At 56.6% G+C, this 23,338-nt stretch overlaps 2 protein-coding genes across 4 annotated transcripts in view; one reads left to right on the forward strand and one right to left on the reverse strand.

Annotated features, from left to right (window-relative positions):
* Positions 1–21,505, reverse strand: SLC43A1 (solute carrier family 43 member 1). 3 transcript variants are annotated; one of them, XM_044379767.3, is made up of 16 exons: positions 20,627–20,829; positions 20,226–20,286; positions 19,916–20,082; positions 13,609–13,786; positions 13,441–13,496; positions 13,234–13,310; positions 10,901–10,993; positions 9,130–9,263; positions 8,070–8,248; positions 6,807–6,953; positions 6,677–6,712; positions 6,324–6,462; positions 3,810–3,951; positions 3,542–3,615; positions 1,867–1,990; positions 1–756 (listed from the first exon to the last, which is right to left on the reverse strand). In XM_044379767.3, exons 3-16 carry the CDS (start codon positions 20,067–20,069, stop codon positions 610–612), a joined length of 1,680 nt encoding a protein of 559 aa, XP_044235702.2. In that variant the 5' UTR covers positions 20,070–20,082; positions 20,226–20,286; positions 20,627–20,829; the 3' UTR covers positions 1–609. The 3 variants fall into 3 exon arrangements, with proteins under 3 accessions (XP_044235702.2, XP_026342915.2, XP_048070236.1); XM_026487130.4 differs by lacking the exons at positions 20,226–20,286; positions 20,627–20,829 and adding an exon at positions 21,391–21,505; XM_048214279.2 differs by lacking the exons at positions 19,916–20,082; positions 20,226–20,286; positions 20,627–20,829 and adding an exon at positions 14,242–15,153.
* LOC123000390 (uncharacterized) overlaps positions 20,845–23,338 on the forward strand; it is an 8,121-nt gene continuing 5,627 nt past the window's right edge. Inside the window, exons 1-2 of the mRNA XM_048217659.2 lie at positions 20,845–21,020; positions 21,423–21,650. Of these exons, the coding sequence (XP_048073616.2) occupies positions 20,845–21,020; positions 21,423–21,650 (404 nt within the window). The remainder of the gene's footprint in view (positions 21,021–21,422; positions 21,651–23,338) is intronic.

The raw sequence follows: 23,338 nt of genomic DNA on the forward strand, positions 1-23,338 counted from the left end.
TAGTCTCTCACTTCCCTTTTTATTTTTTCTCTAAGACCTGCAAAAAGCAGTACCAGGGAGGGAACCCGCCCTCCGGCCCCTGGAAGGGGCTTACCCCCCAAAACCCCATCCAAGACACAGCGAGCACCTCAGGCCCCTTTCCCCTGAGGGGAAGGTTGTTTCATACATACACGCCCACACACACATGCACGCATGTACACACGCACGCTCTGGGCATTGCATAGCTGGAACCCTAGGGGTAGCCTGTTTGCCTGTTTGTTGATCCCACAAGCCCCCCGGAGGCACCAGGAGGCAGGCCCCTAGGATGAAGGCCCAGGGAAAGGGCAGCCCCACATCCTGGTCTCCGCCAGTCTGAGAAGGAAGAAGGCCCAATCCTTCTAGCACAGGGGCTGTCTTCAGTCAATGGAGCATTGCTTTGGGGAAATTTTTTTTTAGGTGGTTTTTTTTTTCCTTTTAGCAAGTCCCTACAAAAATAGAACTTCTCTTGGTATTTATAAATCCATGGCCCAGCTCTGTGCGTATGTTACAGGTAAAAAGCCACACGGGGCATTCCCTTTGGTTGCTGAGGCCTGGGCTGCCTGTCACCCAGGTCCCTTGGCTTCAAGAGGTCTACGCGGTCACCTCAGAGCTGCCGAGCACCTTCTTTGGGCCCTCCCAGTAGGTGGCGTACTCCCTCTGGAGCCGGGCACGGTAGTAGAAGAGGTAGGAAGGTAGCAGGAAGCCCAGGAGTGAGAAGAGCAGGAGACCCAGATTCACCTGGAGGGCAAGGAGAGAGAGAGACAAGAGTCAAGTAGGTACCCGTTTTCCCTCATCACCCTCAAGGACCCTCCTCAGCTTCCAACAGAGAGGAGGAGGCAGCCATTTTTGCTCCAGGTCCTGGGCCAGAATGATACACACAGCTAGCGCTGACTGTATTCAGTCACCGTTTCACCAATATCTAACGTTGGACAACCTCGTAAAGTATCAGAGCGCGGTCTGAACCCTGGCTAACGCCAGTGCCCACACAAGCTGGCGCCCTCCGGGGAGATACTGGGGAGTCTGGGCTGGTGCCCAAACCAGGGCACCTTCTGAGATGGGACCTTCTGGCCTGGGGACGTTGACGACCAGATCGCATTGAGGCTGGTGAGAAGAGGTTCGCAGGCGGTTAAAGGAGCCAAGGCATGGAGCCGGAGGACGGAAGGCCCAGGACAGTCGCCCTCTCACGGGCATGGCCTCAGTGCACAGCCTTCCCTGCATGACTCCCTGTGCGACTCGGGCACATGGCCTTGACTCCAAGTGCCTGTCAGGGCTGTCACGGCAAAGATGACGTGAGCAGAGTACACGGGGAGCTCAGCACCTCGTGCACACGCCATAAACCGTGACTGTCCTTTCTTCATCGCTCCGCTGGGAGAACAGTTATGGGACAGGTGGCCCCACGGGGCAGAGAGAGGACCAGCTCTGGGGAGGCAAGCGTGTGGGAGGTGGAAGGAAAAGCTGCCTAACCGTACCAGAGGCCGCTGCCCTGTCCTGAGGGTGCTGAGCTGAGAGGGTTCAGAGGAACCCCTTTGCAGAGGTGACGAGAGAGAGAGCATCCGCGCCCTGGGTGACACCGGCCTGCATCAGAACTGGGCCACTTCCCCAGGCACCTCGCACTTCTTTCAGAGCCCAGGGCAAGAGGCGCCGAGTCAGCAGGCTGGGGAATCTGCATTTTCCACACTCTGTGAGGGGCTGTGATGGGCAGCCAGCTTGGGAGACCCCCGACTAGAGACCTTCCGTCTGAGATACGAGTCAGGGATTCTGTCACATACAAGCCCCCCTCCCAGCCCCCACCTCCTCAGAAGCACCCTGGAAAGGGGGCTCCTCCCCCATGCCACCCCCAGTTCTCACCCAGAAGGGCTCTCCTTTCAAGGGTCCCACCATGGCCATGAAAAGTGGCTGCTGGAGCAGGGCGAACACAGCACTGATGAGGGACTGCAGGCCCGTCAGCGTCCCGAAGTGGTTGGAGGGGAACCTGTCAATGAGACGGGGGGGGGGGGGGGGCAGTCAGGAGGCAGGTGTGGCCCTCTCCCACCCAGGACCCCCCCGCCGACCCCCAGGCGCCACTCTCTGTGAGGCAGGCGGGGTGGACTGGAAGAGCCTTAGTGACGTCAGGGCCACTAAGCTGGCTTCTGACACCTACTATCTCTGTGACAATAGCAAGTAATCCAACCTCTCCTCGACCTACTTCCTCCACTAATAACCCAGATAGCGCTGACCTCACTGGGCTGCTCATTTACTCTTTTGACAAGTATTCACCGCGCGGCCATGTGAAGGTGCAGGGACGTTCAACATTGAATGGAACAGAGAGTCCCGCCCTCGTAGAGGGGGCTTTCTGGTGGGGCAGGTGGCAGTTGGACAAGGAGCAGGATAAATGCCTAGAGCGTAGGCTGGTGATAAGAGCTAAGGAGAGAAATAGGGCAGAGAAAGCTGGTGTCAAGGGGTTGCCACCAGATGGCCAGCAGAGGCATCACTGACATGAGGACAACTGAGTCAGGACCTGGGGAAGGTGAGATAGCTGTGAGTCTTGCAGATATCTGGACGGAGAATGTTCCAGGAAGAGGGGACAGCAAGTGCCAACGCCCTGAGTAGGGAACACACTGGGGGTTTCTGAGGCATGACGTGGAGGGAGCGAGGGGGGAAGGGAAGGAAGAGAGCAGAGGGGTTCCTGGGGGCTGGACCTTGAGGGCCTGTTCAGTCATAACAAAGCCTCTGGCTTTTTCTGAGTGTGGCAGGAAGCCACGGAGTGACAGGAAAAGAATTATGTCCCAACAAGTGTCTCCAGCCGCCCCTGTGTTAAAAATAGGCCAAGGGAGGCAAGGGCAGGTGCCGGGGAGCCCGTGGGGAGCTGCTGCACTCAGCCGGGGCGGGGGGTGGCGGTGGGGACCCGGAGAGGGTTGCATTTGGGGTCTGTGGACGGGGAGCTGGCAGGACTGCTGGGGACTGGACATGGAGTGTGAGGAAGGTGAAGGAGATGGGGCTGTCCTCTGCTGACACCGGACAGGCGTCCTGCACCGCGCCTGCCCCTGAGGAAGCACCTGATAACGGTGACGACTCTGTCACCACGCACACCAGAGTCACTCAGCAGTGCCGGCAGTGGAAACCAGGGGGCGAGGGGAACGGGAACTGGGGGCTGCCCCAGATGGAGCAGGAGAGTTATAAGGCGGGCAAGTCCGGAGATTTCTACAGGGCTGATGGGAGAGAGGAGAGCGGACAGAGGACCAAAGTATCATCAAACCGAGAATTTCGGCTTCTTCTCAGGCAGGACCTCCTGGCGCTAGAGCCAGCCAGCGGTGGGCCAGGCTGCCTTTGATAGAGGTGGGGGGGTGGGGGCCCACCGCCAGAGGGGCTCTGAGAGGGCGGCCCCCCAGACGGCCTCCTAGCCTCCCACCGACTGTGAGATGTCAGTCAGCACTCCAGGGAGGCTGGGGCATGAAGGGGTGTCCCGGCCCTTATGACTCTGCTCTGAGATTCTCTGGTTATGGGGGGAAAGCTCTGGAAGGCAGCTCAGCACGGGCCGACTCACACTGCAGCGTAGAGGCTGCCACAGGCTGAGTGGTAGAAACCTCGAACCATGGTGTGCAGGACGAAGGTCACAAACTGAAACCAAAAAGAGAGAGAGGGAAGAGGTGAAGAGCAGGTGTGGAGGCGGGAGGAAGGATGGGTAACTGAGCCCCTGACAACCCCGGGAAACAGACCCAGAGCATGAGAACCATGCTTCCTGGAAGGCAGGCGCTGGCTGAACTTTCTCCTCGGAGGGGTCCTGGGGGGCGGGGGAGGATGGAAGTCGGTACCTGGAGGTGTAGGCTGCTGATGAGGCAGGTGATGCCAAACCCCACCAGCAGGAAGTTGGTCAGGGTGAAGGCATTGATGGCATTGGTGAGCTTCTGAATCTTGCGGTAGCGAGGTCTGGCAGACTTGGTGGCCACACCATCCCTGAGGAGGACGGGATGTCACTGGCTGCTGCCTCCCCCTCCCCAGCAGCGCCCTGGTTCCCAGGCTGGCCTCGCCTCTCCTGCTGTGCCTTTGACATGGGGGCGGCATTTCTCCAGCCCTGTGTTTCTCGAAGTGTGGCTCCCCCACCTAGGACCCCCGTATCACCTGGGGCCTTTGTTTAAAATGCAGATTCCGGGTTCCCACCCCCCACAATCTCAGGGGTGGGGCCCAGGGATCTGCATTTTGACAAATAGCCCAGGTATGTCTCACGCACACTGAAGTCTGAGACTCAAGGATGGGAAGGAAGGTGGAGAACCGGGAGCTCTCACATCATCTCCCTTTGGAAGCCCCTACAAAAGCGTCCCTGCCCACCAGCGTGGACACAAGGAGATGCTACTCTGGGGGACAGCAGCTTGGCCCCTGACTGTCCAACAAGCCCCACTCTGGCACCATTAAGGGCTCTGAGGGCTGCCCCAGGGGAGAGGTCAGTAGGCTGGGATGAGGACAGGCTGCCCGTCTATCCTAGACAGATGGCCCTGGCTTCAGGAGGCTGGGTGCCAGGGCTGGGCCACCAATGCTGGGGAGGGAAGCCCCTGGATTGTTTCTTAGACACCTTCCCTCCTATCCTCTCAGGACAAACATAAAAAGAACACATGCAATCAGAAAGCCCCAGTTCAAGACCCAACAGTGGTCTCCAGCCAACAAGATGGGCCTCAATGAGACCACGTCTGGCTAGCCACACCCTGCGTCGTCCCCTCCCACACCGGACCGGTGACTCTGTGTGACCGACAGGACACGACGGAAGCGATGCTATGTCACTTGTGTGATTTCTCTGTGAAGGACACCAAGGTGTCTGTCTTGGTCTCCCTCCCTTAGGCCCCTGGCTCTGGGGGAAGCCAGCTGCCCTGTGGTGAGCAGCCCTATGGAGAGACCCGGGTGGGGAGGAGCCGAATCTTCTGCCAACAGCCATGTGAGTGAGCTCAGTAATGGATTCCCCCACCCTGGTCAACACCCCAGATATCTGTAGCCTTCGACGACAGCTGGACTGCAGACCCTGCTATGGTCTGAATGGCTGTGTCCCCCCGAAATTCGTATGCTGAAATCCTAATGCCCAATGTGATGATATTAGGAGGTGGGGCTCTGTGGGGTGACTAGGTCATGAGGGCAGAGCCCTCATCATGGGATTAGTGCCCTTATGAAGGAGGCCCCACAGAGTCCCTATTCCTTAGGCCACGTGAGGACACAGGGAGAAGTCTGCCACCCAGGAGAGGGCCCTCAACCACTGGCTCCCTGATCTGAGACTTCAGCTTCTAGAACTGTGAGAACTAAATTTCTATTGTTTTTCAGCTACCCAGTACGTGGTGTTTTGTTATACCAGCCCAAGCAGACTCAGACAGACGCTGAGCCAGAACCACCCAGCTAAGTCATTCCCAGATCCCTGACTCAGAAACTACATGAGACAATAAACCTTAGCTGTTTAAAGATGCCGAGCTTTGGGGTAATCTGTGATACAGCAGTCGATATCCGATACACCGACTCTCTCTCTTTCTAGCCACAAGAAGGCTGTAGGGTGTACCCTTTATAACATGGGTTCTAGAATCTGCTACTAAAAGCTGTGTGATAGGGGCGCCTGGGTGGTTCAGTCGGTTAAACGGCCAACACTTGGTTTCAGCTCAGGTCACCATCTTTGGGTCCTGGGATTGAGCCCCATGTTAGGCTCCCTGCTTGAGTCTTTTTGAGATTCTCTTTCTCTGTCTCCCTCTCTGCTTGGGCCCTCGCTCTCTCTCAAATAAATAAATAAAAATAAAGATTTTATTTATTTATTTGAGAGAGAGCACCCGTGAGCACAGTGGGGGGAGGGGCAGAGGGAGAGAGAAAAGCAGACTCCCTGCTCAGCAGGGAGCCCCCGGGCTTGACCCCAGGACCCTGAGATCACAACCTAAGCCGAAAACAAGAGTCAGATGCTTAACCAACAGGGCCACCCAGGTGCCCCAATAAATAAAAATCTTTAAAAAAATGAAATGAAATGAAATGAGTAAAATAAAATAAAATAAAATAAAATAAAATCTGTGTGATCTTGGGTAAGTTGCTTCACCTTTCTGTGTCTCAGCATCCTCATCTGTGAAATGAGGACACCATACCTACCTCAGACAGCTGTCGCAGGACTCAACAGGACAATGCAAGGTGCCTCATGCACAGTCAACACTTGAGGTGAGCTACACTTGTTATCAAGCAAGCCGTGCACCCCCCGCCCTCAGTTTCCTCATCTGTAAAATGGGGAGAGGCTCCTGATCTCCCAGCGCTCTGGGGACAATGAAATGAGATGCTGGATATGAAAGCGCAGAGAAAGTGGCCATCCCTGTGCCGGTCACCTGGCGTCTCCGAGGGCGGTGCCCTCACTGGGGGCGTCCACACAGTCCTTGATCCGCCAGTCCATGATGTAGCCGATGAGAGGGCAGGTGAGAAGGCACAACAGCTGCATGGCCCCGAAGATGGAGGAGTAGAACCCAACTGGGCAGGACGGGGGGAGAAGAGGAGTCAGGGGCTGGCATGAGGGATGCCGGCAGCCCGGTGGGCACTGTTACCCACTTCCGGTGTAGGAGAGCGGGTGCCAGCATAGCCTCCCCCTGACCCCAGATTCTTCCATGCCCCGAACGCCCAGAGCTCTGAGGGTGGGCAGTGGTGGGGCGCGTGTGGGCCAGGGCCCCGATTTTCATCCCCCTACCTGTCTCTGCCGCCTTTTTTCTCAGGATGTCCGTCTCTGATGGGGGGTGGGGAGAGAAGCCAGAGTGAGAGGAGCTCAGCAGGGGGACCCTCCTGTGCCCCCAGCCCCAGCGGGCTCGGCAGCACCTCACCGTGCTCCTGGCCCCCAGTCACGAGGTACTCCAGCATCTTGTTCATGGCCGCCATGTAGAAGATGACCCGCAACTGGGTCATGCCCATGGTGAGGAGGCTCCACAGGAAAACGGGGGAGCAGAGGCTCTGGCGGAAGGGGACGGACTCTGGGGAGACAGCAGAGGGCGCCCCTGAGCCTCCCGATCTTGCGTTTCCCTCTGGGTGTCCCAGCGGATGTGGTTCCAGAGGGGCTCTGACACTCACTGCGTGACGCTGGAGGGACTGGTTTCTTCAAAAAGGACTGTTCAGACTCACCGGCCTCCAGGTTCTTGCCCAGGTTTATAATGATTGCAACAGAACATTTTCAGGTGAGCTCTGGATGCCCACGCTGGTGTAGTAAGGGGAACTCTAGCTACTACTTAGTAAGCGCTTACGACGTGCTGCACACTCGACACATATCGTCTCATTTACTCAAGGAGTAAATGTACCTGCCATTGGTACATTCTACGGCTGAGGAAACTGAGGCCCAGAGCTCGATGACTTGCTCAAGCTCTAGGGGCTGGAAGCGGCAGGTTGCCCGCCTCATCCTGCCGCGAGGGGCCAGCAGCGGGGGTAACACCCTCACACCGGCACACCCTTGTGCCCCTGCCGGAGCTTCCACGTCCGTGAACCATTTAATCCTCACGATTCACTTCCCTGTTCAGCCGGTGTTATTCCTGCGAGTTTAGGAGATAAGGCAAGCCAGAGCAGGGCTACAGGATCTCCCCATGGCCTGCAGTGGGGGAGCCAGACTCAAACCCCCATCTCTTGACTCCAAGGCGGGTGCACCTTCCCCTAATCTGGGAACTGACCCCTCGGGAAGCGGCCCAGGCAGGTGGCTGCTGCTCCTCTTCCAGCCAGCAGGGGGAGCCAGCCAGCCGGGCGCTGGCGGGTCTAGCCTGGCAGTGGGCGGACCGAGCAGTACTTGAAGCCGTTTGCTCAGAGGGCTGCAGAGCCCTGATGAAACCAACCGCCCCACAGGCCTGGAGAGTCTGCCTCCTTCTGGAAGCTCCTCCCTCCCTCCTTCGCCGAGGAATCCAGCCTACTAGCCCTGAGTCTGCACTTGGAGAATTCTCTGAGCTCTGCTTTCCCCCCATTCTGTAAAAGGGGAGCAGGCCCCACCTACGCCATGGGGTGTGGAGAGAACACAAGGGGGAGAGAAGGAGCGTTTTGGATGAGGGCTCACTGAGCATGAGGACCCACCCTCTCTGTCCCCCAAGGCCGCCCCTTGACCAGACACTCACTCTCAGGACGGCTTTCTGAGGCACCACGCACATCCTGGGATGAGATGAAGACGTCGGCCCCCTCTTCCAGGCTGGGGGCCTTCTGGCTCAGCCGCTGGCCCACGATGGTCACGTGGGTGTAGAAGCGGTCACCTGTCACCTTGTGATCGAGGGCCAACCCGCTGAGCTTGATCTTCTTCCTGCCGGCGGCCGGGCCAGGGCATGTGGGAACCAATGATGCAGGGCCCACCCTCAACAGCTGGCCTCGCAGGGTCTGGCCCAGTCGGGCCCAGGGGTGCCGGGGCCCCCTTGACCTAGCACTGATGGACATGCCCTCTGCGTCCGTCACTCAGAGCCCCGGCCAGGGGCCAGCTTAGCACCCGGTAATGAAGGCTGGGTGCGTCGTGAGGCAACTTGGGCTGTTGCCATAGAGGCAGCATTAAGAATTCAGACTCCGGAGTCCGAGAGCCTGGTTCCAAGCTTTCCCTCGCCCCTCTTCAGTGGTGCGACCTTAAGAAAGTCACTTTATTCCCTGAGCCTGTTATTAATGGAGTTAATAACAGAAGCCATCATAGGACTGTCGAGAATGGTCCGAGAGCCATGGTAGTAGACACTAGATAAACATCAGCTTTTGACTGACACCCCGTGCGCATCCTTCTGGAGCATCACCCCGCCCACGCTGAACTGCTGGGGGCTGGGGAAAAGTTGGCATTTAGCTTGCCCTATAAAGGCTGGGGTATTTGAGTCTTCGTATTTCCCTCCTGGGACCCTACAGCACGAGGCACTCTTGCTGGGGTCCCTCCTTCTCTGATCCCACCCTCCAAACTCAGAAAGGATATTAACAGTGCCAGTCACCCTGTTCTGACCGCCTGTTATGCGCCATGTCTATTCAAACACTTGCGGGTGGGGAGGATCAAGCCCATTGTACAGATGAGAAAGCAGAGGCCATCTGCAAACGCAGGTCTCTCTGACGCCAAGGCTGATTCTGTGCCTTGCACTACCACTGCTGCCATTGGCCCCCACCCCACCCCCCCCGGCCTGCCCATCTCTCAGCCCTCCACAGCCCTCCACAGCCACTCACGTGTAGTTGACTTCCTCAGGAGCAGGAAAGGCTTCGCCGGGCCAGTTGAGGGCACAGTTCAGAAAGATGAGACAGGCCAGGCCCGACCAGGTGAACATGATGACCATGAAGGACACGCCAGCGTCGTAGATCAGCTGTGGAAGGACAGGGAAGGCCCATGGGGGTGGCCGCCTGGCCCCACCTCTTCCTGCCCAGGGCAGAGCCCAGGCCCCCGTGGCCCGAGACAAGGTTTCTTCTACCCCATTCCTTGCGCCTAATTTGCAGATGGGGAAGCTGAGGCCAGAAGTGAAGAGTCAGACCCAGAAGACCCACCATCCTTTTCCTTTTTCACCCCAGCCCCCTAAAGAGGTGTGAAACAGTTCCCACAGGGAGCTGAAGTTGCTGGCCACAAGCACAAAAGGTCTTTGAAATCTCAATCACTATCTAAAAAAGTCTCACAGATCTGCCTACGAGTCCGCGTGCATGTTGGCTTTCACACGAAAATGCCATTTCATTTTATGTACAAAAGAGAAAAATCAATGTTCTAGGTTTCCCAGGCCTGTGTTTATCTTGCCCCTTCCTGGCACGTTCCCTGAGGGAAAGACAAACCCAAGGAGAGAAGCCTTATCTCTCCTTTCACAGGTGTTCCCAGGTACGACAACCGTGTGTGCGTGTGCGTGCGTGCGCGCGAGCGCATGTGCAAGGGCTCTGCCCAAGGCCTCCCCACCTCAGGACAAGTGGTTCTGAATTGATTGGGATTCTGTGCCAATAGGGAAGCCAGGTACATAGAGATGGTGTCCCTCCTCTTGTCCTCCCTGCCTGGGATGACTGACATTTGCTGTCGTTCCGCCCCGCCCCCCGCCCCGCCCCCGCTGGGGTCTGGCTCAGAGCTCCAGTGCTCCCTGGGAACATTTCTGCCCCTCCTCAGCCTGGGGCCTGGAGGCTCTTTCCTCCGTGGGGACAGGACAGAGCCTCAAAGAGAAGGGGGAACCTGCCACCCTCCATGCCTGGTGCTACCGGAACGCTGATGGGCACCCCCACCATGGTGCTCTCAAACTCCTTCCGGGATGCCGGGCAAGTGCCTTCTAAACTAACAAACGTGACTTCTCCAGGCGGAACCTGAAGGGCGAGCGATGGCCCAGGTGAAATCGCGCCTTGATGTCTTTGATATCAGAGGAAGAAATGAGGCCCCCAGCTAGAACTCAGGCCTTCCGGATCTGCTTCCACCAGGCAGACCTGTCCAGGCTCCAGCCCGGTGCAGACTACGTTCAGGACCCTGGACCCAAAGCAACCAGTCTCTCCAGGGCAGGAGAAGGAGAGTGGCCGGAAAGGCTGCTTGAGGCCAGAGAGGTCAAGGGCAATTGAATGCATTCGTGAAGGGGCTGGACTTGATTCTGTCAGTGAAGCAGGGCAGGTGTGTGAGCCAGGCTGCCAACTAAGATCATTCTAGAAGTCCTGTGAATGACACACTAGAGAGGGGGAAGGTCAGAGGCAGGGACACCATCTAGGAAGGCTTGAGCGTGCCCAGGAGAGAGGACGGAGGCCTGGCCTGGGACAGAGGAAAGGAAGCAAAACAGGGAGGTCAGACCTGCGGGTCAGAGGCAATGGCCAGGTTCTTCCCAGGACGCTTCAGTGCTTTGCCCCATCGTGGTGGGGACTGACCTTGGACCGGCAACAACAGGATCCTCAGACACGCCAGCCACTACTCACCCAGCCCCACCCAGTTTCTGCATTGAGGCAAAAAGAAAACCCAAGTGACCTCACTGCCCCCCACCCCAAATAGTCCCCATACCTTGATTCCCGGGAACGTGATGGCAGAAGAAGCGTAGGAGCCAATCATGAGAGCCATGAACGTGGACCGCAGGTTCCCAAACATGTTGGGCAGCTGAGGGAGGAAAGCAGCACCGGTGAGCCGGGGGACCCGGACGGCTACCCAGGGCGCCCCTTGCCCAGCCCCATGCGGTAAAGCCCGGATGCATCCAGCCGCGCAGCCCTCCAAGTGAGCTCCAGGAACACTAGCTCCGGGAGATGCAACAGAAAAGTATGAAGACAAAATCACAGTCGGAAACTAGCCAACACCCTCCTAGAGACACCCAATGCACTTTAACATCTGAAAGGTTCCGAGACATGCCCTCAAAGAAAAAAACTGGTCAGTTTTGCTTAACTGTCTGGGTTTCCCAAGTTAGTTGTTTATGGCTCCCTTCTATTGGGTGACGCCTCTTAATCACCCATGCAATGGGTGTTTAAGAAAAACTGATCTAGTGCAACCCATTTGACAGATAAGAAAACCAAGGCCCAGAGAGGGAGATAAATGAACTCCAGTTCACAGAGCTCGTTGATGACTTTCTCCCCTGTTCTGGGGATCGTTGCTCTCTTCCAGGCCCCGAGGCTGTGACCGTGGCTGGCTCTGGACTTAACTCTCCTGGTGACACCAAAGGCCCCAGTCTGCTGAGCCAGGACAAGTCATGGGAGGTGCCAGGGAGGTAGGGGTGGAACTAAAGGAGGGGCAGCGGCAGGCCAGGTGTCCAAGAGAGGCGGCTCTGACATGCAGAGCAGGCCCAGAATTCCCACCAGTAGAGAACTGATCAAACGTTCTGCTCACTGGCCCGAGCTAAGCCCTCTGGCGAGGAGAAAGCAAAGTCATGCTGCCCTTTGCGTACACCCCGCTCTGGCCCCACCATTCTCCCCAGGTCCACAGATCCCATGGCTGGGAAGGGCCTTAGATGCCATACCAAACTTCAACCCTCTCTACAGAGGGGATAACCCATGCCAAAAAGGGAACCTCAAATACCTTGGGGAAGGAAGATAGTAAACACGGAGAACGGAGTCCTCCACCAACTTCCAAGCGGCTATGAAAAGGGGGCGAGACCAGGCTGATCCTCACTGGGGCAGAGGCTTCCCTGACACCCAGTTATCTGCAAGGCACGCCGCCAAGGACGCGGGGGGGAAAGTGCCAGGGCCGGAGAGCGCCCCCCGCCCCAGGGTCCCCGGGCGTTGTCTCCGCCCATCAAGGCGCGCCCGGGGGCACGGCGGGAAGGCCGACCTGGCTAACCCGGGCTGCGGGGCTGGGCAGCACTGGCTGTCCCGGCTCGGGTCTGTCCTGGCGGGCTTGGGCAGAGGCCCGGGGCGGGGGGCGGGGGCGGGGCGGGGCGGGCGCCGGGCCCTGCCATTGGCTGGAGATTACTGGCGGCGGGGCAGGGGGAGGAGCGGCGGGGCGGTGGGCAGAGCCGCCTGGGCGGGCCGGGGCAGGGTCCGAGGTTGGGTGCCGCGCAGCGCGGAGAAGGGGCTGCGCAGGGGGGCGGGGAGGCAGGGATCCGCTTCCTTGGAGAGTTGTGAAATGTCCCAGGCTGGAATTAAAGGCGGCTGCTGGGTGAGGTGAAATTCAGCCAAAAACACCCAGTTTGGCGGTCAGGACGGGTCAGGAATAAACAGCCTGAGTCTGGTCCAGCCAGGAACCCCTCCCCCACCACACACTCAGAGGCCTTTAACCCTTACACTCACTACCATCCATAAACATACACACTTCAGAGCAACACACATGTAAGAGGTCGAGTCACGCGAAAAAGCGGTCTCTGTAGGTCCGGCCCGGTCCAGCGCCGGCGACTTCACACGGTTTCACCTAACACACTCCCAAATACTCTGGCGGACACGCGCCCTTCCCCAACGAGAGCATCACACAATACACAACATGGCAAACACACACACCAGCTGCTCCTCCCCTGTCACCATCTATCACGACACGCAGTTTTATTTTCTTTCCAGCACTTATGACTACTGACATAATTTATGAGTTTACTTGTTTGGGGGCGGGGGGGGTTGCCTGTTCCCTCAGCCCCCCCAAACAGAAGCTCCAGGAAGGTGAGGAAGTTGGCAGTCTGTTTGTGCTGTGGCCGCGGTGCCTAGAACGGAGGCCGGCAGACATGACGTGCTCCGGACACACGCAGCCCAACATCCACACTCACACTCTGTCGCGCCCCCACATGCACAGCCTCACACCCACCCTTAGCTGCAGCCTACACACTTCCAGACACGCACATGCCCCCCCACCCCCTCTCCCCCTCACTCACCTCTACCCCCACCCCACTCCTGGGTGCCCTGTTGCCAAGTGGGGCCTGTCACACTCACCGTGAGTGAAGAGAACGTTAGGCAGATGCCACCAAAGCCATTCAGGGACAGCGCCAGGAATATCAACGGAGACAGAACTGGGAAGGGGAGAGGGATGGGTGAGGGCATCTGGGGAGCCGTGGGAGGCCAAGGAAGGGGCTGGGGGCAGAAGATCCACCTGCACCCCACCCATTTTCTTGTGGGTGCACGAGAGGCCAAACAGCTCACCTCTGGTGTCCCGAGAGGCCAGGGCCATGAGGGCGCAGGACGCAGCGAAGCTGGCGCTGTGGAGACCCAGGGAAGGCGGGAGAGTTGCCTGTGAGCGCTCCGAGCCTCCCCTCCCCCTGCAGCGGCAGCCCCTGCCTTCTGGCCCCCCCACCACCCAGTCCGCCTCACCTGCCCACCAGCCGCGTGGGCCGGGGCCCGAAGCGGTCCATGAGGATCCCCAGCGGCAGGGTGGTGGCGCTGAGCACAAAGGAGCCGATGGTGAAGCCCAGGTTGAGCATCTCTTCCTGGCCGTCACAGCTCAGCCACTTGCGCTGCTCGTCCTGTGTGACGTTGGTGGTGTTCTCAGCTGAGGGGACAAGGGCAGGCTCAGCACGGCGGCAGGAGCCGCCAGGCGCGGGAGAGAAGGGCTGGGGGTCGGGGCTCCTGAGTTCAAATCCCATGCTTGTGACTTCCTGCCAGCCTGGCGACTTTGCGGGGGGCCCAAAGTCCTATCTACTCTGCCGAGGACTCGTCCTCCAGGTAAAGTGCCAACTTGGAGTCATGACCAGTCAATGGTGGGGGAAGGAGGGCGATTCTCTTCACTCAGTGCTCACTGAGCCACGAGGTGGGGCTACTCCCTGCCCCCTGTTTGTTGCCTAGGCATCACGGCCAAGGCCGCACTCGGGGTGCACCTGCAGGGCAGACCAACCAGGGTCTGAATTCCCACCACCGTCCCTACGTGCTGGGCAACCTTGAACAAGTCACTGCCTCCCTCTGAGCCACAGGCCCCTAGCCTGTGAAAGGGAGCAGAGGAGACCTCACCCACGGGTTCCTCAGGAGAGTCAGCTGGGGAAGGTGCGCTCGGCACAGGGCCTGGCCCAGAGAAGGTTCTCCGGAAGCAGCTGACACGGGTGGGTGGTGGCCCTCCAGGGGGTCACGATGTGGCCAGCCTCTTCTCTGGGTGCTGGGGATCCCACAGTGAATAAAAACGGAAGCTCTCGTCTCGTGGGGCTTATATTAGATACCAAACAAGTAAACAAACGAACATTGATTTAAAGAGTGACAGGTGCTGTTGGGGCACCTGGCTGATTCAGTCAGCAACTCCCAGCCGCGCCGTTTCTTACAGGCAGGCTTCCATTCAGACTCAAGACAGTCTCCAAGGCCAGCACTCTTCCATCCCCCACAGGACCCCTCGGTCCTGAACGCAGCTTCCCGAGCCTGTGCTGGCCCTGGCGAGGAGAGTTGTTCCTCCGTCCGGGGAGCATGCCAGCCCCGTGGACGGCTAATGATCAAGGTCGCTTAGTGCATCAGTATGTCTGGTTTATCAATCAGCCTCTTGTGAGCCTGGCTGGTGTGAGCTAGCTCCTGAGGCCTGATCACTCTGAGAGTTGCCTAAAGCCAGGCTTCTTGGATAAAGCCAGCCCAAGCTGCAAAGACCCCTTCAAACTCTATCCATGCCAATTACAACAGAAGAGGCCGTGGAAATCCAATGGCCCCACTTGTATAGACAAGTAAAGTGAGGCATGGGGTGGGACAGGGAAAATGTATTGAGTTAGTGGTAGAGCTGAAGCCTTAGGAAAAAACGTGTTTCCCAAACTGTGGCATGCATAGCGTGTGGGGCGCTCAAGATGGGCTGGGGTACAGGGGGTGGATTTTGATGTTTCATAGTTATTAGTCATTTCAATATGCATCAGAAACACACATACATACACGCATACACATGTGCGTGTATTGGAAAAATGTATGCATGTATATGTATGTACATTAGAAACATGCATACGCTTTCCAATATATTCACATATGTATGTGTGTCTATGTGTGTGTTTCCGATACATACAGATACATATATGTGTAGGTATTAAGCACATATATGTGTGTCGTGTGTGTGTATATGTGTGGGTAAGGACAATCAAACCCAAGATTCCAAGGATATTACACTTCAAATTTAGGCTAGTTTTTCTAAACGGATTGGTTTAAAAGGAAGCGTTAAGTAAATAGTACCTGTGACACAGAAAAGGTGAAATCATGAGGGTGAACTACAAGCGACCAGGTCTGTGAAGCACTGGCATGGTTAAACACTCCCCCTCTAGCACCAGGCAGAGCACGTTCAAATCCTGGCTTCACCGGCTGTGCTGTGGAAACTCTGAGACTCTGTTAGCCCATCTGGGAAGCGGGGATAGGGGTGGGGCGCAAGCCCCTTAGAGGCTGGCTGGCTTGAGGATTGCCGCACGCAAACACTCACAGAATGATCCCATTTACTTAGTCTCCCGGGTCGGCGGGCCCCTCCTCACACCCTGATGCTTCACTTTCCTGCAGTCGACGGTCACATTCTCCGAAACACCTGTAGGATCGGGCCCTAGCTGCTCGTCTCATCTACGGCAGGACCGCCCCCAGTGAACCCAAAGCTAAAGGAGGCTGGAGATGTCTACACTTTTCCCATGAGGACCAGGAGACAGATTGTAGAGTCAGCTCTGGGGTTGAATCCTCATTCCGCTCCTTACTAGCTGTGTGACCTCAGGCAAGTTACTTAGCCGCTCTGAGCTTCAGGTTTCTCCTCCACAAAATGTGTTAATAATAATATCTAGATCACAGATCTGCTGAGGACTGAAGACCTAACTAGCAAACAGTAAAGGCCTGATGAACTTTAGGTGTTGTTTTATTGTCTTGGCACTTTCGCTGGATACACAATATGTGTTAAATTGAATTGCCCCTGCCTGAATTCTGAGTAACAGAGCCCTCTTCAACTGTGACACCCCTAGAGGTGGTTCGACCACCCACCCCAGGACACACCTCCAGGGATCCCCCCAAAGACGGGGACCCCAAGGCCGACACTAGTGAACACCTCGATCATGAACTCCACATTTGTTAACCGGCATCGTTTGGTCCTCACATCATTGCTCTGCGGGAAGAAGGATGAAGGGCATCTACTCTGTTTTGCAGACTTAGAAGCGGAGATCCAGAGAGGATGGGTGACTTGCCTAAAGTCACACAGCAAATGGCAGCAAAACTGGGTCCAGCACGTAATAACGCCCCCCCCCCCTTGGTCCACATGCTTGCTCTCATCTCATTTTCACAGCAGTCCCCCGGGGTAGGGATGATGGTCCCATTTTACATACAGGGTAACTGAGATATTCAGAAAGTGAAGTAAACACCTGAAATAAGCCAAGCGACACACAGAGTTGGAAGCCATGCTGCCTGGCTCTTTCCACACAGTGTGGGGACACACATTCCCAGTCTGATCCTGTGTTCTTGTGAATGTGGCTTCAGGAAGCAGAAAACAGGGGCACCTGGGTGGCTCAGTCAGTAGGGCGTCTGCTTTTCTGCTCAGGTCCCAATCGCGGGGTCCTGGGCTCAGGGCTCCCTGCTCAGCTGGAGAGTCTGCTTCTCCCTCTCCCTCTGCTCCTCCCCCCACTTGTGCTCTCTCGCTCTCATGCTCTCTCCTCTCTCTCTCAAAGAAATGAAATAAATTTTTTTTTAATGTTTAAAAGAAAGCAGAAAATAAGTGCTTTTGATAGGGCTGCATGACTGAGGCAGAAGAGGGTACAGCACCCCCAATCAGCCTGATGGCTCAAGGATTTAGGCTGAGTCACTTGAAGGAAGGAGAGCTGGGGGAAGAGAGATGTGCTGTGCCTTGCTTTTCACGAGTGGACAAAGACGGTGTGAGAAAGAAGGAGGGTTTGCTCTGGTCACCTCTAGTGAGCCCAGACAACTGGGCTCAGACACACTCACTTCTGAACAGCTCAACGCACCAGCTGAACACCTCACACCACATACAGAACTTACCCCACGTGGACCCAAGATCTGTAACTATAAAAACTCTTAGAAGAAAACACAGGCATAAATCTTTACCGACCACAGGTTGGGCAAGGATTTCTTAAACGTGACACCAGAACACAAACGGCAAAGAAAAGGATAGATTAGACTTCATCAATGTTAAAAAAACTTCTGTGCTCCCAAGGACACCACAAAGAATGTGAGAAGACCATCACGGGGCAGGGGGGGGTGGGGGGGTGGGCAAAATTTTGCAAATCAAAGATCTCTCAAGGGACTTGTATCTAGAATATAAAGAACTCTCACAACTCAATGATAAAAAAGCAAATAACCCAACTTAAAAGTGGCCAAAGGAACTGAACAGACATTTCTCCAAAGAAGATATACCAAGGGCCAAGAAACACACGACAGGATGCTCACCATCGTTAGCCATTGGGGAACTGCAAATCAAAACCATAAGAAGGTAATATTTGTATCCACTGGAATGGCTACAATAAAAAAAAGACAAGCAATCCTCAGCGTGGGCAAGGATGTGGAGACCCTGGAAACCTTTACGCCGCTGGTGGGAATGGAAAATGGCGCAGCCACTGCGAGAAACAGTCTAGCGGTTTCTCAAAATGTTCAGCGTAGAGTTACTATCTGACCTAGCGATTCTACTCCTCGGTAAATACCTAAGAGGAAGGAAAGCCTATGTCCGCACAAAAATTTGTACCGAAGCGTTTACAGGAGTATTCATAATGGCCAAAAAGTGGAAACAAATGCCTATCAGCTCATGAATGGATAAATACGTGGTCGATCCATACAGTGGAGTACTCTTCAGCAATGGGAAGAAACCAAGTCCTGACACCGGCTACAACACGGGTCAACCCTGAAAACATCAGGCTAAGTGAAAAAAGGCCAGTCACAAAAGACCAGATTATAAGATGCCATTTATGTGAAATATTCAGAAGAGCTCCTATCATTGATGCGTAAAATCAGGATACTACAGAGTGCTAGACAAGGGAGGGCTCCTCAAAGCCTCCCATCATTGGGAAGGCCAAATTCTTCAACGGAAGAGCTGAAGAGATTAAAGGGGAGCGGTGGCTGTGTCCTGGTAGCTTGAAGCCCCAGGGAGTGGGGTGTTGGGGGGGAGGTTTACTAAATGGTAACAAGTGCTTTAAAAAAAAAAATGTTTCTGTCCTAGGTAAACTGAGGCACCGCTAATAGGTATAGGATTACTTTCCGGGGTAAAGAAAATGTCCTAAAATTGATTATGGTGATGGTTGCATAGCTTATTAAACTGTACACTTCAGGGGCGCCTGGGTGGCTCAGTCGGTTAAGCAGCTGCCTTCGGCCTAGGTCATGATTCCAAGGTCTGGGGATCAAGCCCCGAGTTGGGCTCCCTGCTCAGCAGAGAGTCTGCTTCTCCCCCTCCCTCTGCTCCTCCCCTCTGCTCCTGCTCTCTCATTCTCGCTCTCTCAAGTAAATACATAAATAAAATCTTTAAAAAATTTGTAGGGGCGCCTGGGTGGCACAGTGGTTAAGCTTCTGCCTTCAGCTCAGGGCGTGATCCTGGAGTTGTTGGATCGAGCCCCACATCAGGCTCCTCCGCTATGAGCCTGCTTCTTCCTCTCCCACTCCCCCTGCTTGTGTTCCCTCTCTTGCTGGCTGTCTCTATCTCTGTCAAATAAATAAATAAAATCTTTAAAAAAAAAAAATAAATAAATAAATAATTTAAAAAAATAAAAAATCTGTATACTTTAAATGGGTGAATTGTAAGATATACGACTTAGATCTTAATAAAGCTTTCACACGTGTTTTTTAAAAGCACAGGTAGAGGGATGGGCAGCAAAAGGGAAGCAGGAGTTTGGGGGTGATGGAAATATCCTAAATATTGATTGTGGTGGGTGACGGTTCCTGAGGCACACATTTGTCAAGTCTCACCAAATGTGTGATGGAGATTAATCTTCGATAAAGTTGATTACAAAAAACCCCCAAAGAAACAGGTAGAGTAGGGCAGGAAGGAGCTACAGGATGGGCAGTGGCAAGCATCAAAAACGCAAGGTGACAAAGAGCAGGACCTCTACAGTCTTCAGGGTAAACAACTCAGAGGGGACCTGGACTCCTCCCCTCCTCTCAGAAGCCTTAGAATTCCTACTTCCTCATTAGGGGCCCCTCACAGGAAGCCAAAGGAATTGAAATGGAAAACACGCTCCCTCCACAATGCCTGGCTTATTAACCTTGTGCAGATGGGTGATTTGAACACCTGGGGCCTCAAAGTCCTAGAAAAGGAAGGGCACAGACCTGTTAAGTTCAAGCGCACTTTGTAGGGGCTCCTTTGTCTTGGTTAGCCTTACAGAAGCCCTGGTTAAAAAAAAAAAAAAAAAATCCCTCACCCAGCTAGATGCAGCAGCTCTCCTTCTAGGGGTTTCCATCTTGCTCTAGCTAGACCTGAGGCTGCCAAAGACTTAGGACTCCGCCGGTCAGTCCTGGGGTCTCAATAGCCAGCAGGATACCTGGCATTCGGTGAAGACTGGATTAGATAAACGAGGTAGAGCAGGCAGAACGCCACCCATCCTCCAGATGAAGGGTGAAGAGGTCAAGAAGTGGGGCTGTCCAACTCCCGCCAGTGTTCCGTCTTAAGCAGCCCTGCTTTCTGTCCCCTGGGCCACCTGTTCTTTTCTAACTTCCACCTTGCCCTTCTGCTGCCCCTCCCCCAGCCGGACTTGCCCCTCCTCCGGCATACCTGAGCACAAGATGGAATAGAAGCCCTCCTCCTTGAGCATGATCAGCAGGGAGCCCCAGCCCAGGAGCACAGCTGAGAAGAAGAGGTTCTCCAGCACCGCCGTGCAGGCCATCCACCAGCGCCTCCGGTACGCCTGCTGCAGCGTGGGGGCCATGCTGGCCGCGAGCCTGCACAGGAACACAGCGCTGAGCGAGGGGACTCCCCCTCAGTGGCCCCCGGGAAGGGTCTCGCATCCTGATGGCTCCCGAGTCCCCTCGAGCCAGCCCGGGAAGACCCCAGGGCCCCGGGCTTCCCGGCGGGTGCCGCCAACCTGGCTCTGGGCGCACTGGCAGTGCCAGGGGTTCACGCGGCGCCGGGCTCCCGCCAGGCCACTATTGGAAACAAGGAAGGTCCTGTGCGAGTGCAACCTATTCCTGGCGCGCGGCCGGGCTCTTCCCCCCCGGGCCAGAACGCGCGGAGCCCGGCTGCCCGCGCCCAAACCCGCACTTCCCCAAGTCCGCAAAGGTCAGCAAGGGGCAGAGCGCGCTCTGAAGGCACCGCTGGCCAGTATCCGGCCGCCCGCTCCAGGAAGGACCCCCAGAAGCAAGCAGGAGGAAAGGGAAGTCTGGGGCTCGCCTAAGACCCCCCCCCCCTTCCTGCTGCCGGGGTAAGACCACTCCTCTGCTCTGGGGCCGGGCCCCCGCCAGCCCTCCGCCCTCCCCCTTTCCGCACCGGGCGACCCGTGTCCCTGCAGTCTCTCGGTCCTGGCCAACAGCTGCCACGTGGATGGGGACCTAGGGCGGGTCGGGACGCCCCTCACTCGCTCGGCTGGGCGCGGGCCACCACGCGGCGCGCATCCGCGCCAGCCCGCGCTCTCGGGCCGGGCAAGGGGGCTAGCGCTCCGGCAGGAAGTCCCGAGGCCGCTGACTTTATAAGGGCAGTCGTGGCGGATGGGCCAGCGGGCCGGCGGCGGGCGGGTGTGTTTACCAGAGGGAGGCGAGGAGCCCGAGCTCCCCCCGCCGCGGCCGCCGCCACCACCGTGGGAGGAGACGGGACGCGGGCGGCGCGGGGGCGGGGAGCGGCAGGGGGGAGACGGATACCGCCGAGAGGAGAGGGACGGGGAAGGGCAAGAGGGGGAAGGGCAAGAGGGAGGGGCGGAGGACACCAGCTGCGGCTCCCCAGGCCTCAGTGCCCTCATCTGTGAAATGGGGCTCTGGGTTCCCGCGCGCCCGCGGGTCCGTTCAAACTCCGACAAGATTGTTGCTCCAAACTGAGGAAGTGCAGCCGAGCCGGCCGAGAGGAAGAGGGGAGTCCGAGGGGCCCGGAGGGAAGGGGAGAGAGGGGCACGCCTGGAGAGACGCGACAGTGCGCCGCGGGGCCCACGGGCTCGGGCAGCGGGTTTTTCTTGGGGACCCCGCGAGTGTCGGTGGGAGCCGGTCCGGGGGGCTCTCAGCGGACCCGCAGCTGGGGACCCCCTACCCACACCCGCTGCTCACCTCTGGTCTGGGGGCAAACGCACCTCCCGCAGCCGCGGACGCGACGCCTTGGGGAGCGCAGCGCCTTCGGGGCGCGTCCACACTCGGCGTCAGCTGTCCCGCCGGCCCAGCTGCGAACCGCACCAGCGCTCGGACTTCTCTGCGCGCCGGGGCCGGGCCGCCTCGGAGACTCAGCGCCCCAGTCTGGTGTTCTTGCCTCCTCTGTCCCCTCGGATGAAGTCGGGGGGCTGGGAACCCGCCGGGCACCCGGGATCCTTGAGGTGGGGCATAGACCAAGTGGATCCACTGAGTTAAGCGTTGTATTTACACTCGTCCCGGACTGCGCCCCGAGGTAGGGGCGGGGGCTCCCTTTTCTTCCCCTCCCCCTAGGTCGAGTTTCACGCGCACGTGACTCGCCCTCTGGTCCCCAGATACTCTCCCCCGGCACACGCCCCAGCACCTAATATTTCCACCCTCACCCCCTCACCCCTACCCTCTCCCTTGAGCCCCCCAGACGAATTGGGCAGCGCCCTTTGTATCCTTGGTCAAAACAGAGAACGACTCAGCTGGAGCGGACTGGCCACGATGCAAGGCCGGGCTTGGGTGGGGTTTTGAACTGTGCAGTTGGGAGTAGTGTTTTCCAAGAAGCAGAATGACACGGGTTTCCTTGGGGTTAGTCAGCTGGAGGTCTGCATCTGGACTTTGAAAGTGACTGGCCTGAATTACCTTAGGCAAGCTGCTTAACCTCTCTGAGCCTCGGTTTCCTCCTCTGTAAATTCAGGTAACTACCTAATGAAGGAGGCGGGAGGTGAAGGATGGAATTGGGGATTGCGGTGCAGCGCAAATGCTGAGCACGGGACTCGGTAACACAGTAAGTGTTCATTGTTATTGCTATGGCTGTTGTTGTTGTTGTTGTTGTTGTTATTTCTGAAGACCTGGTGATAGGATGCTTCCAGACACTTCCTGACTCCTCCCTGAGCCTCAGTTTTCTTCTCTGTAAAATAGGAGGTGTGCGTTAATGAGATGAGGCAAAGGCCAGTCAGTACGGATGTGAGCTTAACACAGTGTGTTAAGAGTGAGCGGTGATACCCAGAAAGCTCTGTGGCAATGTCAGCAACGGCCCAGGAAGACCTCAGACACGAGGGGATCCCTGAACAGTTAAGCCACCAAGCCAAGAGAGGAACTCGCATTTGCTGAGTGGTACCAAATGCTGGGCCCTTGCCAAACAAGAACTATGAAATCCTCCAAACACCATGAGCTTATCTTAACCTCACAGCTTTTCACAGGGGGAGGAGGCTAGCAGCTGGCACCTGGAACGTGGGGAGTGGAGGCAGGATGCAAAGTCAGATCTTTTAAGTGTGGCCCTTTCCAGTCCTCCAGGCCAGGAGGACAAGCAAGAGCAAAGGCTTAGCAGCGAGAAAAGCACAAGGAGCTCTCTCTGGCAGGAGCACGGTGTCAGGCCCTGCTGGTTTCACCTCTTAAAATTCATGACTGGCTCCCAGAAGTTCCAGATCAAGGTCAAACACCTTCGCTTAACACAAGGTGCCCTAGAAGAAGGGTTCTGACCCCAAACAGTCATGGATCCCCTTGAGACTACAATATACGGTGTTATGAGTCTGCTCCCTGGGAAAACGCATGTGTGACCATGAGCCCACACACACACACGTCTCCACATTCCAGTGTCAGGGTTCTGTGGGCCCCTCCATGGGATGGGCTTTAGGGGTCCATGGGCCTATATGGCTTTAATGCTTGCCCTTCTTCATCCCCAACACGTTTCCACATTTTCCGCTTGTGGACTGTCAGCTCTGTGAGGGCGAGGGCCTGGTCTGCTGTGTTCCCTGCTGGATCCCCGGCACCTAGAACGGCCGCTAGCACCCAAGAGGTCCTCAGCAAGCACCTGTGGAATGACGTGTGAAGCCAGCTGGTTTCATACCTCCTTGCCTTTGCACCTGCTCTTCCTTTCTGTGGG

Source organism: Ursus arctos, unplaced genomic scaffold (assembly GCF_023065955.2).
Source record: "Ursus arctos isolate Adak ecotype North America unplaced genomic scaffold, UrsArc2.0 scaffold_23, whole genome shotgun sequence".
Taxonomy (NCBI): domain Eukaryota; kingdom Metazoa; phylum Chordata; class Mammalia; order Carnivora; family Ursidae; genus Ursus; species Ursus arctos.

What these genes read in the sequence shown, in the direction of transcription:
- SLC43A1 (XM_026487130.4), bottom strand. Translation starts at nt 20,069, where the DNA reads ATGGCCCCCACGCTGCAGCAGGCGTACCGGAGGCGCTGGTGGATGGCC. An exon ending in TCAGCAGCCTACACCTCCAG is followed by an intron (nt 3,616 to 3,809) that starts GTACCGACTTCC and finishes TTTTGGTTTCAG; the next exon opens with TTTGTGACCTTCGTCCTGCA. An exon ending in GGCAGCCTCTACGCTGCAGT is followed by an intron (nt 1,991 to 3,541) that starts GTGAGTCGGCCC and finishes TCTCATTGACAG; the next exon opens with GTTCCCCTCCAACCACTTCG.